We start from the raw sequence: 14,898 nt of genomic DNA, 5'->3' as shown, positions 1-14,898 counted from the left end.
TTACATGTACCTAAACCCATAAACCACAAGGGCGGGAGGGCCGGGAACAAGAATCCTCAATGATTACAGAGAAATAAGCTGTTACTTATATATCTTCAGCCAGAGATCTGTAAGGATCAGGACAACACTTAAATGATCTAAATCAGCTGCAAAACAACATGAAACATACATGTATGTAGGCTGCAAGCTCCTGAGGTCACCCACAGGTCACGTGTGCAAATGGGGGTTGACTGCTGACTGCATTTGCTTTATGTGGCTTGCATATACCAACATAAAACTATTTAAGTTAAATTTTAAGGGGAGACACTGGAGATGTTGCTTTCATTGAAGACATTTATTAGTTTACACTAAGAAAATATTTGATCTGTATGCATGGAGTGTACGTAAAATTGACCTTTTAATTACCAGCAGGGCCCCTTTCAATACATGTAACAAAGTGTTTTTTATTGGTTACACAAAATTCTGCTAGGAACTTCTCCATTTATTGGATTATGCTTCTATCTGTTTAAGTTTGAGGTTGAGCAAACTAAATTAAAACAAGATAAAATGTACCTAGTGTTTATTTGCTCTATTGGTAATTAAATTGTAGAGTCCAATGGAAAAGTTATGGAAGCATGTATTTCCTACTCTCCTGCAGTTAGCATGCGACGTGGAACAGGTAAGCATAGCTTGCTATTGTGTAGATTAAGCCAGATCATGCAACAGTGGAGAGTGGCAAAGGGTTTTGTGTGACGCATGATGGCCCCAAAGTTAGCAGGGTGATGCACGATTGAGACCAAATTAGCTGCGTGATGCAGGACAGGACATCACAACATGATGCATCATTTGCTATTATACAAGTACGTGACTTGTGATTTACCAATTAGATTTCTGTGATAAGTGAAGGATTTCATTCATTTGAAGTACATAGAGTATTAATAAAGATTAATAGACCGTGGCAGACGTGACACCATTAATTTTTCTGTATTTTTCCGTCCTTTTCTTGACCTCTGATGTTGATCATCTTCGTGGATCTTCATGATACTCTAGGTCCAAAAAATTGTGACACAATGGGAATAACTCAAAGTAGTTAAATTTTGCACAAGGACCATGAAATTTATTTCTTCATCCTAATGTGTCGACTGAATGAGCTTAAATCAAGGGGGAAATGTTGTCCACATGTATTAATTTTTTTGTATGTAGTAGTGTCATTTGATGCCTGGGGCTTAAAGTTTAGAGATAAGCCAATGACATTTCAGGGGAGCAAGTAATTGAATGATAAACTGACAAAAGTCCTCATGTTCTGATCATTATCAATAATATTCATTGGTAAATAATATTCAGCTAATAGATTCTAATAACAACTAAGTTATACAGTACATGTAGCTAGAAGTACAGTAGCAATACAGCACACAAAGCTTAGCACAGAGCTCTCATGTGACAGAGTCCACTTTTAATCAAAATATTGGGTGCCGTATTTTCCAGTTTTTAGCAAACAAATTTTTGTTCAGTAAGAAAAGGCTGATCTTCTAAGCTCACAGTACACACTTAAATGGTTGTCCTTTGACATCAAAGTAACCTGAAAATTCATTGTATGATGAACTGTGAACCACTAAGCTGCCAATAATGGGCAAGCAGCCCACTGGGAGTCATCTAGGGCAAGCAGATCATGTGTTTTTAAGAGGCAGGTTTGTTTTTTTTACAGCTAGCATATTTATAATAGTGTACTTTCAAAATGGTTATTTTCATTAAAAGGAAGAACAGATCTGGAGTTAGCTTTTAATCCTGCTTTGTGGTCAATAAAAATACCCATCAACAGCGTGCTTTTTGATGCCCAGAATGCTGGAAAGTGCATTTCTGAGCTTTTAGATTCCAAATTTTTCTGGGGGGGACATGCCCCCAGACCCCCCTAGGGTTAAGGGGCCTCACGGCCCCTTTAGTGGTCACAGCCGTCTATTACACCTTCAGTGGCCGCTTATAACTAATGTCATTGACACCCCTGGTTATACATGTACATAAACATGCAATAGCCTCTATTTGGTGCAAAAATATGTTTGGTTTTAATTTTGCCCACAGACATGATCCCGTCAGAGAATCAACAGTTTTGCAAGAGTGAGGCTTAAGGTCGAGAGGTCGAGGGAAACTGTGAACTTCAAAGAACAGATAATGTTCAAGGACAAATATCACAACATGTTTTTAAAGTCAATTGCGGGCTATTGTGTTTATTACCTTTCAAATATTTTTTTACAACAAGCATGATCTTTTGACTCGGATATTCCCAGTTTTAGCTTCACAGCAATGGTGTGCAAACGAAAATATTCGATGGATTATCAGTTATGTTATTCTTGTCACTTGCCACTTTTTGTGTAGGTGTCTGAGCAGCTTTTCAAGCCATTAGTTTTCCAGCTTATTCACTGGTTTACCAACAACAGAAAGTATGAGAGCCTGGAGACCATGGCTCTGTTAGATGCAATTCTGGTAGGATTTGATAGTTTTCTTATCCAGTTTATTTTAGTCACAACTTGATATTCTTGCCTAGAAAAGTTAATGTATACTGAGGTTTATACATGTGCCAGGTGGCCATGAGCTTCTATGGTAGTATCCTTGTTTTATAACAGAGGCAATTTTACACTTGATCAGGAAGCTCTTGAAGTTCCCAAGCATTGGAAATATACAAGGAAAATATATGAATTACAACACTATACAGTTATATGTACATGATTATATATCAAGAAAATAAAGATTAAATTTTAATTTGATAGGATGGTATAATCCACCATGATAACACTGCATTACGAGACTTCAGTGCCCAGTGTGTGCGGGAATTCCTCCAGTGGTCAATAAAACAGACAATTGAAAAGGTTTGTCAGGTTATAAGGTTTTCAACTGTGTGCAGGTGACATTCAAAGTCCAAAACTGAAAATGCTATGTAAAGTTGTCCCAGTGCATTGTGGCTGCTCCAACGAAGGCCACCCAAAAGCAACCAACTCTTTGCAAACTGAGTGATAGCATCTGAGTTTTAAAGTGTTGCTAAGATCAAATGTTTACCACTTGCAGTTTTAGGTGTATAACAGAGAATTTCACAAAGGATTAAAGGACATTTTTTAGTAGGTGTCTTTGTGGTAAGACTTAGTTTTTAGAAAATGTCTTTGAATTGGAGGTTGCACAAGTTCAGCTCATCTGTAAAATGTGCACACACCCAGACTGTATGAGTGAATTAGTTCTAATCAAAGCTGGTAATGTAATCAGTAGGTGGTAACACTCTGCCAGCAAAGTACTGCATTATACCAGGTGGTAATGAGTGTGTGTTAATTAAACAGCAACTGTGTCATTATTTGATTACAAGATAGCTGTTTTATTTGTTATCATTAGCAACTTGAAAAGAGCCCAATAAATATCAAGTCTTTGTTAAAGCGACTCTACAGTCTGGCTCTCCATCCTAGTGCGGCAAAACGACTTGGTGCTGCACTGGCTTTTAACAACATCTACACGATATTCAGGCAAGTTTATCTCTTGGTGAAGAAAATGTACATGTGTGCACTATGTAAAACATATTATATTATTATAATTATGATAATAATAATAATAATAATTATTATTGTTATTATTATTATTATTATTATATCATTATTACATCATGCCTATGTTAGTTATTTGTTGATACCACAAAGGTATATATTTTTTTCATAAAACCCCATGCTTTCCTTGTACTATTTTTTTTAGAAAAAAAGATTAGTCTGCATGAGTGTCAACTACATACTAGTTGTAAGATGCATGTACATTACACACAGGATCATGCATGCAGGAGGCATGCACTCTGGCATCGTGTCTCCAGGGGATATCATGTCCGCATGAGCCATGCGCATGTTTTGTGTCCTATAAACAAAATGCTTTTCTTCGCTTAGGGCAAAGTGTAGTGTTCATTTTTGTATAGAACTAACGTAACCTATTATTGTATGTATCAAACAAAGTAACGTTTTCTGATGATTTCAAACTTCTCCTTTCGTCAGAGTTCAAATAGTAAAAAACTTTTAGTTTCTCTTCAGTGGCTTGTTTATGTTTTTCCTTCACGCCTTTTAAGAAAGAGACTAAAGCATATATGTAAGTCTATTTATGTTTCATCTGAGAACTGGGAAACTATACAGTGAATAATTTAGCCAGATATCCACAGTTAAGGCATCTTCATCAATATCTTTTAAGAAATTATGCCGTTGTGTTGCTTGTGTGAAGGAGGCTTAATTTGTTGTCGTTGTTTTTCTTTGCCTTGAATGAAACTACATGTAGGCACATACCCCTTGTAAGACTATTTTTAGTAGTCGCAGAGCCTCAAATTTGTTGTGCTTTCATGTTTTAGTCCTTTGTTTTCTGTATTTCAGTTATTCTGTGCATATTTGTACATGTATTTGTTATTGTTTTTGGTTACCTAACCTTTCATACTTTCATGTACATTTTTTCATCCGTTGTTTCTATTGTTCTGCCATTAATTTTTTAGTTGCATTGTCTCTATGCTTTAGTTGTCGTAGTCACAAAAATAGCGAACCACTTGTAAAAGTGTGAATTACTTAGCCGTGTGGATTTCGACCACATTTCATTTGAAGATTTATGTAACTTTGTCATGGATGAGTTTGGAAGTAGCAGTAGAAGGAGAGTTCATTTTACAGAAGCACTCGAAAGTCTTCGATTTAAGAATTCAAGATCAGGAGGTTTGTCGTGAGTCACAACGTTGTGTTGAGCAACTGAGACCCTCCTAGAAGATGCGAGAAATGTGGAAGAAGTCTCAAAGAAATTGTTAGAACTTATTGAAGCATTTGGTTGTTTCGAGAAAGCCCATTACAAGTACATCGCAATGCTAACTGGAGAAATCGTGAAGGACCTTATTTCCAGGAATATTGTCAGAGAAAGGAGCATTTCGATTCAAATATCAAGCGATGGATCAACTATGTAAAATCTCATTCAAGAACTCATGCGGGAACAGAGATCCGACCGGAAGATTCCACAAGCATTACTGGTTCTCTTCAAAGTTGCAACTCAATGCGTGTGTCTATTAAGAAGTTAAAGGCCAAGGAAGCTTTGGCGTGCCTTAAAGTGGAGCAGTTGAAGGAAAAACAAGAACGTTTTAGAAAACAAGAGGAAATGAATATGGAACGTCAATTTTTGGAAGCCAAATACTAACTCAAGCAAGTGCCTGTTCAAGCAAAGATCCTCAAAGATTATTCTCCCTTTGGAGGAGCAATACCGAACATTTTCAAGCAACCTGGTCTGTGTGCTGGAGGAGTTAGTTCAAAATGCAAAGTTGACCCAAAGAAGTTAAAGATGTCAAAGCTCATATTGAAAGGAGCAAAGTTAATGTAGTGATAATAGTGACTAGATAGTGAACTCTCTCCTACAGATTCTGTAGACAGCGATTTTGCCATCGTTGAAGACGTGCTAGATAACCTGGTTTTGACGATAAGACAAGGATTTGCTTTGCCCAAACCAGACTAATCCATATTTGATGGCAACCCTATGGAGTATTGGAGTTTTATCTGGTCACTTGTTTGAGAATACTACTGAACAAAACACAATGAATGAAAGTGAAAATCTCATGTATCTACTGCAGTAAACAATGGGTGATGCAAAGAAGATTGAGTACTGCATGGTAATGGTCCTTGAAAGGCATACATGGCTGCAAGGAAATTGCTCAAGGGGTGCTTTGGTCATCGGTGTACAATTGCTGCCGAGTTTGCCAGCAAGATCACTGAGGGTCCTCAAATAAATCTGTCCAATTGTTCAGGATTACTTGAATTTGCCGACCAGCTAAAAAACTGTTAACACACCCTCGAGTCTATTGGTTATCTAGATGAGATCAACAGCGCTGATAACCACCGAAGAGTTGTACAAAGATTACCATTAATTTTCATCTTCGCACTAAGTTTGTTGAAGTGGCAGACGGTATCCAGCAATCTGGTAAGAGACCAAACATCAAGGGCATTTCCATGTTTGTAGCAGCAAAGGCAGTAAATTATAATCCAGTATTTGGAAGCGTTATGGATGTTGCACCTGACAGTAAATGGAGTGTTACTAAACTAAAGCCGAGTTCAAAATCGAGTGACCCATCATTCACCCGTATCACCATGGTTAACCGCCAAGGAACCGCATCAGGCAAACAAGGCAACCAGTCAAGGTGTGGTTCAGGGAGTGAGTGACATTTAAATGCGAAGATCTGTGTTTGCCCAGCCTGTAACAGGAATCATGTTTTGATGAAATGGCACAACTTTGAAAGAAAGACCTTTGGTGGACGTGTTCAGATAATGAGGAAGGCTCAGCTTTGCCACTACTGCTTCAGTATAAATTAATTTATTATGGTCATTAATCACTCGGGGCTGCCTAACCATGAGTACATGTCAAGTTGATGTTTGAAAGCGAAGGCATCACACCCTGCTCAATCCTCCCTATCATCAAGGATCGAACAATATATTAATCAGGCCAGTGAAGAGAGCATCACTCAGACTACTCAAATACCACAAGCTTTACAAGATACTCAAGCTACTCAAGCCACCAATCTCCCCATATCCTAGGTGGACAATCGCACACTACTCTTAAGCTGGAAGTGGTAAAGTGTGCTTCAGGATAGTGCCAGTGAAGGTTCATAGTCTGAAATAGAGCAGGGAATTGTTGACCTATGCCCTTCTCTTCAATAATGGATCGAATGTCTCCCTGTGTGCTAAAGGCTTGGCAGTGCATCTGGGTATTCAAGGAGAACAGAGAACGGTCTACTTAACAATGTAAGAGAAGCAAGATAGTCCTAAGTTTGGTTAAGATATTAGCTTAACACTTGAAGCCATCGACAGGTTGGACAAGTTAGAAATCTACAGACTGTGGACTGTTGACAAAGTAAATGTCTTGAGCCACAGCATTCCAACTGACCAAGGCACTAGAAGATGGCCTCTTTTGTAAGACATCAATTAACCAAGCATCAATGGGACCAAGGCCGAGCTGATCATAGGATGCAATGTCCCAGAGGCCTTTTGGGTACTGGAAGAAAGGTGTAGCAACAAAGGTGGCCCATATGCTATTCGTTCACCACTGGAACGGATGCCAATAGGCAGAAGGAAGAAGGTGTTCTAATGCAGCAACTTGAAAGATTCTGGAAGAATGACAATGCTGGTCTGATTCCTGATTGCAAGGTTTCCATATCCGTTGAAGACAAAAAGGCTCTAGCAGTGATGAAGAGTTCAGCCAAGTTGGTTGGTGGCCATTATCAACTGGCTCTTCCCTGGAGGGAGCCCGTGCCTAACCTTCCTGACAATTGGATCATGGCAGAATGAAGACTACAACTGTTGAAGAAGAGATTCCTGCAAGATGCCGAGCTGTTTGAAAAATACAAAGCAACCATTGGACATTACATGATTAAGGGGCATGCATATAGAGTTCCATAAGACAAGCTTGTCATGAAAGATAAACCACCATGGTACCTCCCCCATCAAGGGGTATCAAATCGTCCTGTTCAATTTTAAAGTACTCGCAAAATTTGGACTTTGCTGAAATTGCTTGCAAAATTAGATGAGTGCTCACTTGCTCGTGCTTGCAAAATTTCTGCCACTGCTTGCATGCTCAGATTCTCATTAAAATGTGCTCAATTCCCGTATGGCAAAACTGGGAAACATTAGAGGAACATGCATGCTTCCTCGTTTTGGTGACGTTTTATTGAAACAGACGGGCATAATGATTCTTTGCAAAAGGCACCCCCAAAGGTAGGAAGTCTAGAGACATTAAAACGTGTAGAGTATTACTATTACTATTTAACCTTCAGAGCTTGTCAGAGCTCAATCTGTTAGATCCTAGAATCCTCCAAATAAAGCGTCGGTTGCATTGAATCTTTTTTCAGTAACTCAGCGGGAAAACAATTTGCCGATCATCGAAACCAAAATTCAAAATGATTGGTAGACTAAATGCCACGTTGTCTACATTTCTCAGGAATAATATAACCAGAAAAACCTTCCATGTTGCAAACTGCAATGTCTGGTAAAATTTAGCTTCTTCTTGAGAAGTGTTCACAACGTCAGATTAGAAAGCTTTAGATCTCCTTGAGTGTCCACCTAGTCTGTACTGCACTGAAGCTCACGTGAAGCTAACTGACGTAATTTGGCATCCGACAAGGCACAGTTGGCTGCTAGAATTGTTTGAATGGTGTCAGCCAGATTACTTGGTGCAAAATGTTTCCTTTTAATAAAAGAGAAATTCCACCTAGCGGAAAATAGACATTTAAGAGAAATCTAAATGCATCATAATCGTCTGGTGACACTCTGACCTGGTGGAACCTGGCCTCCACGTGTGCTGCAAGGGCTACTTGATCTTGACCAGATCTTGTTAACTAACCCACAATAGTGTTAGTTAGGTCTGGTCCACTAAGGGGTTGGTCGTTTAAAGACATCCCTCTAAACTTTGCAGCACAATTGATGTTTGCTGGGGTTAAACACAGGGTGATGGGGGGTATCAAATGGTCTTTGCGAGCATGCGAGCAGTGCGTTTATTTCTGCGAGCATGAGCAGTGATCAAATTTGTCTTGCGAGCGACAAGCACTTTGCAAAGTACAGATGGTGAGCTACGGGCACTTCGTAAATTTTACAGTATCATAGTCTATTGATGAAATTTTCAATTTTTATTGTATGAATATGTTATAGCTTTTAATATCATCGTTGCGGTAGTTACTGTAGTTATGTTAATTGTAGTAGTGGGATATCTGTAAACTAGCTGTATGGCTAAGAATATATTGCCACTTTAAATAAAGTACCCTATCCTTTCCTATTCATAAGTAAACCTCTAAATTGCTATCGTAGTGAATTCATCATGCTCTAACAATATTGAACATTTAACATTTAGGGAGGAGTCTTCATTGGTAGACATTTTTGTGTTGGAAATCCTTGTAAATTACTTGGAAAGTTTGTCTCTTGCACACAGTGATGACCAGGCAAAAGGTACAGCTTACTTGAGAGAAAATTAATTTTTAGATTTAAGAATGTTAGACTTGGTTATGAATAAACCAACATGTACAACGGTCAAATTTTTACCTCTTGAATTTTTACATTATTCACATTGAATTCCACAAAAAAATAAAAATGCTGTTTACCGTATCAAAATATCTGCATTGGTTCTGGAGATATTTAAAGTGGTACTGTGACAAAAATCGCATCTTTCCTATCGCAGCCATTTTAAAACATAAACAAGTAGCCTGTGTGAGAAGAAAAATGCTGTTTACTGTATTCAAATATCTCTTTTCGTTCCAGAGATATTCAAGTTTTTAAAATATGCAAGTTAGCCCAGTGATGACGTCATACACTTGACCAAATTTTGATGAAATATGATGAAAAAAGATATCTCATCCAATTTGGATCAGAAATGGTTGATTCTTTGCAGAAAGATTCTACTAAATGTGCTCCACAATATGAGCTTAGCAGTTTGGTTACCATGGCAACACACTGGGTTCCAGACCTCCCCAATATTAGAGGCATTTCTGGCCACCTTTGGCGTTCCATTTTGTTATTTGCAAATGGTGCCTCATATGCTTGGTCCAGCAAGCATAGAAATATGTTAGCTCAAGTTTGTGGCCTTGTTTAATGTTTTACAAGCTGAAAATCACTAACATATTGAAATCAAGCGGGTGAGGACTTGGGTGAGGACTTCCTGTAGAACTATTAGCCTACCAAGTTTCAATGGTCTGCACTGCAAATTAACCAAGATAGCTTTATTTATATACTTGATATAAAATTGGGTTGAGTGTATGATGTCATCAGTCATCTCATTTGCATATTTTACACATTTTTCAAACTTAAATATCTCCAGAACTAATGCAGATATTTTCAAACGGCAAACAGCATTTTTATTCTTTCATGGAATTCTATGTGATACACCTAAAAAATCAGTGGGGAAATATTTGATCATAGTACTACTTTAAGTTTGAAAAATATGTAAAATATGCAAATGAGAGGAGTGATGACGTCACACACTCAACCAAATATTACATCAAATATATAAATAGAGCTATCTTGGTCAATTTGCAGCAGAAACCATTGTAACTTGGTAGGCTATTAGTTCTACATGCAACACACCTACAGCTATAAAAATTTCCGTTCTCATTACAACTTACTCTTTTCCATTCGCCTCCAACCTGATTTCAATTTAAATAAGGCCATGAACTAGACCTAACAAATTTATATGCTTGCTGGATCATGCAGATAAGGCACCATTTGCAAATGTCAATATAGAACCCCTAAGGTGGCCAGAAGAGTCTTTAATATCAGGCAGGTTTGGAACCCAGTATGTTGCTGTGGTGACAAAAATGTTAAGCTCATATTGTGGAGCACCTCTAGTAGAATCGCACTGCCAAGAATCAAACATCTCTGATTCAAATTGGCTGAGATATCTTTGTTCATCACATTTGATCAAAAATGGGTTGAGTTTATAACTGAACAATGTTGAACATATTATAGTGTTTGACTAAACAAGAGAATGTTTGACTATGACTTACTACTATTGTTACAATTGTTGTAAAAGTTACAGTTGTTGTTGTTCATTAATGTGCTGTGTCATTCATGCCAAAAAAAGAAAAAGGTGCCACATTGCAATATATGTAAGTGCTCCTCCTTGAGCTACCAAAAGTAGATTAGCACCTGGGGTGCTCATCTGAATCATGTGCAACTTATGTATGGCGTGAGCACAAAGTCACTTTTTCGCTTTATTACTTACTCACTTTCAGTTTGGCAATCACACTATAATTAATGCCCTAATTTCATAGAAGATGCCAATTGCACAGAAACAGAAATTAGTTGAGAATTAAACATCAAATTAATCATTCAGCCAGATGGATTTGTTCTCTACATATAAACGATATCCACTGCTGTCTTACTGGTCATTAACAATGGAATTGAGTGGTGCATGAGAGTCGCATCATATAAACAAAATTCAAATGAGAAATAATTCTCATTCCTTCAACCAGGTTTTCATTCCTGACCGCAAACTGTTTGGTCATGTGCTCAGTTTTCATTGCGCTCCAAGCCATAAAAACATCCCGTTAAAAGGAGTTTTAGAACTCTTGAATTGCAGGTTTAAAAATTTTACAGGTACTCGAGATCAGTGTGTCCAAGTTATTTCTCACCTGGAGAGAATCATCCGAGCAAGAGCACAGCTGCTAAACAAGGAAAACAAGCGAAGAAGAATTCCTAGGTACGTATAATTGAGAACATTTTTGTAAAATAACTGATGTATCCTCACAGAAGAAAACTTAAACGCGGAGTGATCCTATAAAGGCTGGTTTTCACTAGAACATAAGCACAAGCATAAGCATAAGCACAAGTGAAAACAGCCACGACATAAACATAAGCATAAGCTGAAACATAAGAAGAATGAACCCACTTATTTGTCTTGTGCAGTTTTCACTAGTAACGCGCTCGACATAAGCATAAGCACAAGAAAAACGGAACTGTTCGTTTTTCTTTTGCTTATGCTTATGCTTATGCTTATTTCTCAACAGCGTTAATCCTCAAAGGAGCAAAGACACATTTGAGTGAACAGCTCGAATTCATACGATAGGTTTTTTGAAATTAAAAAAGTCAATTTTCTTTGTAAACCCTTTTCCTGAGGCTATCATACATTTAGTTCAAAAGGCCTTGCTTACTGTAAAATAAACCAGAAAATTACACCCGTCGCTCTCCAGAATTTTGTGACAGTGCGCTAAAATTAGACCTGAGTGAATAAGCCAATCAAATGGGAGCATTGGTCTTCCGTTGGGATTTGTGATTGGCAGGCTGAACACCTCAGCCTCGTTATATAGGATCACTCCATGTTTAATCCGTGCAGAGTATAAAAAGCAAAAAAGACCAGAATTATGTTTTGCCTAGTAGGAATTTTCTGAAATAAACAATGCCTCCATGTCTCTGTCATTATATACAGTGTACTTGTATAACCGGTTAAAGGTCATGAATGCAGTGGTTGATCGAAATATGCTCACCTCTAGGTCAGGTTCTCTCTATGATGTCTCAAAAGAAACTTGACTTGGCTGTTCTCTGTATCAGAATAATTATAACAACATACATAATAGCAATGAATGTTGATTCCTTGAAATGTTTTTCTTTTTCATTATACTTGTAATTCGGAAAAGAAATTAAGTTTTCCTGTTACTCGTACAAGAGTTCTGAACAATTATGTCTTAGATTTTTTATTACATAACTTTATCCTTGTAAATTATAGCAGAGCTCCAGCAGCCAAAAGGGCGACCAAGCGGAGCCCCATACACATATAGGAAAGAAAAGGAAACCCATGAATTGATTTTGTCATGGTTATCATGGCTAGCGGTATTGCTCGTGGGCTAGCAGTATTGCTTGTAGGTTGAGAGAGACATGCTCCCTCGGTCTGTAACATCCCTCTTTGATATTGGACATCCATGTTATGGTCAATTGATATCTGTCAAAACAAGGTATCTGCTGACCAGTCACATGTTATTTTGAAGTTGACCACTGAGCAATTGCTGGTTTTGATTGGATCACAGGCTCATGTCAGGTCAACTTGTTTTAAACAGGGCCGGGTTTTCTGGAAGCTGGTTAATGCTAACCCAGGATTATAAAAGCTAACCGAAGTATAGTTTTTTCTTGTATACAAATGTTTTTCCCTGCTTTTGTTTTGCAACCTCGTTCATTTGGGAAAAGTCTTGGGAACGAGGTTGGTTGTTTTGTGTATTTTGAGGACCTTGAGATTATTCAAACTCCAAACAGAAGGTGAAGAGCATAAACGGAAAACCTCACCGTAAAGTTACAAAACTCAAATCAAAATTTTCGCTTATCCTGGGTTAGCTTAATCGGGCTTTGAACACCCTGGTCCAGGAGCTCCACTTTTAGGCTTGGCTAAATCTATATGCAGTAGAACCCCGGTAACTCAAACTCTGAAGGGAAACGAAAAACAGTTCAAGTTAGCGGGGGTTCGAATTATCGGGTTCGATTGAATATCCAACTTGCCATGTTAATAATTGATAGTTTACTGATTTTTCGGCACTTCAGTATACAGTGACAGCTAAAGGCACCGCATCCAGTATGACTCAAAAGATCTGGAAATGACTCTCAAATATGTGAACGGTCGGTTGCTCTAATAAAATCGTATTGCCGTGGTGTTAGTTTTGAGTGTTTTTACCGATTACATGACGAGAAAAGCAAATACAATGACATCCCTGTTGAGTTACATCAACCAGAATTCAAGTTATCGGGGTAAATTTTTATCAAGGGAAATGAAATTTAGTTTGAGTTAGCGGGGAAGTCGAGTTATTCGAGTTTGAGTTAATCGAGTTAAAATGACTGAAAAGGGGGGTCAAATCCAAGGGAAATGGGACTTGGTTGGAGTTAGCGGGGGAGTTCAAGTTATCCGAGTTCGACTTACCGGGGTTCTACTGTATTACAATAAATTAATTACATATATATTTCTCTAGGAATGCAAGGGTTGCATGAGCATTTAATGATCGATCAATGTGTAAATTTCATTACATTTCATTTCCATCATTTTCCTCTAGTGTATCATGGAATTGTCTTGTTGACCGTATGATTTTGACCAGCACTGTTTTTAATGTACAGGGGATTTGGAACTTTAAGTGCCATAACCTTGATTCATATCATCCCATGGCTTGTCAAGCAATGTGGTAAACCAAGCACTGAGTGCCGACATCAATGTATGAGACTTCTCTGTCAGCTGGCACCACTTCTGCCAGGTAAAGTCTTAGATATAATATGAAACATATTGCATAATCTCTGGGAGCAGTGTCAGAGGTAGTAAGACCAGGTTAAAGCACTTTAAGGGAGAGAGAAGAATGTACAGATGCATAACTTCGTAAATGATGTGAATGGCACTCATATCATGGCAGGGTTTTGATTCGCAATGAGAATGTCCAATACTCATTCTGAACCAAATTCGTACACTAAATGAAGAGCAGAGACCGTATTCGTAATATTTTAAATAGGTCAGTTATTTTATAGCTCCTGTCGAGTAAACATTTAAATTTGTGTCTAGCCAATGAGTTCATTATTGCACACAAAAAAGAGAAAAATATTGTGAAAATTGCAGTTGGTTCGATGATTGTTGCTCCTAACACGCTGTCAATTGCGTGAATGATATAACAATCTTTATTCATAGATAGTGCACACTGAATCAACTTTATGTTTGGGATGTGAATATGCCATACTCGCCTCTTGTCAAAGGCTTTAGTAAAATTTTCACTAATTTAGTGATTTGATAGTCGAAGTCGAAGTCTAGCTGATGAGTCAGCCAATTGGGAGCACAGGTCTGGTCACTGACAAAATGAAAAAGTATAAAACAAGCTATAAAATACGAACTGTGCCTGGTCTCAGGTCATGTGGTTAATAATATCAGACCCCATTGTTTTCAGAAGCTTCTCATTCAAGGTACTATTGGTTGCATTGATTGGTATTGGTGTTGAGAAAATTGGAAACACAGAAATGTCAACAATGATTTTGTGTTGAACTCCAATAAAATGATCCTATATGCATATACATACTGTACCAACCAATTGTTTAGAAATAACATCCCTGAGGATAACTGCAAGTCCTCCACTGGGGCTTATTAGAGAACTTCAGTGTTGCAGAGTAGAAAAAGTGACAAAATTGAATTTTTCACACTCATTTATGTATTTTGTGAAAGGGGAGATCATTAACACAGATGATAATCTCACCTTACTAGCATTAAAAGAACAGTGGGCTCACCAGGTGTACAAATCATGAAATCCCCACAATTTAATGCAGCGGCCATCAACACTTTTTGTTTAGTCTCGCGCTCTGTGTACTTGCTCAATGTGCTAGCAAAATACCTGGTATTTACAGTAAGGATGTGAGTGTGAATGTCCTTAGCTCTGCTAAATCTTGACTGAGGAGTTGTTCAATTTAATAT

General features: G+C 38.0%; 1 protein-coding gene across 5 annotated transcripts in view; it reads left to right on the top strand.

The window, feature by feature from the left end:
- LOC145489620 (DNA-dependent protein kinase catalytic subunit-like) overlaps positions 1 to 14,898 on the top strand; it is a 294,091-nt gene that overhangs the window by 188,732 nt on the left and 90,461 nt on the right. For 3 of the 5 annotated variants that reach the window (XM_081468622.1, XM_081468620.1, XM_081468623.1), the window contains 7 exons: positions 590 to 658; positions 2,350 to 2,457; positions 2,742 to 2,840; positions 3,352 to 3,479; positions 8,842 to 8,936; positions 11,079 to 11,181; positions 13,572 to 13,705. In XM_081468622.1, coding sequence (XP_081324748.1) covers positions 590 to 658; positions 2,350 to 2,457; positions 2,742 to 2,840; positions 3,352 to 3,479; positions 8,842 to 8,936; positions 11,079 to 11,181; positions 13,572 to 13,705 — 736 coding nt within the window. Of the gene's footprint in view, positions 1 to 589; positions 659 to 2,349; positions 2,458 to 2,741; positions 2,841 to 3,351; positions 3,484 to 8,841; positions 8,937 to 11,078; positions 11,182 to 13,571; positions 13,706 to 14,898 lie in introns of all 5 variants that reach the window. The other 2 variants (XM_081468625.1, XM_081468621.1) reach the window with 1 other exon arrangement.

Source organism: Orbicella franksi, chromosome 6, assembly GCF_964199315.1.
Source record: "Orbicella franksi chromosome 6, jaOrbFran1.1, whole genome shotgun sequence".
Lineage (NCBI taxonomy): Eukaryota > Metazoa > Cnidaria > Anthozoa > Scleractinia > Merulinidae > Orbicella > Orbicella franksi.
Note: the sequence above shows the minus strand (reverse complement) of the source record. Positions and strands in the feature narration are given on the sequence as shown.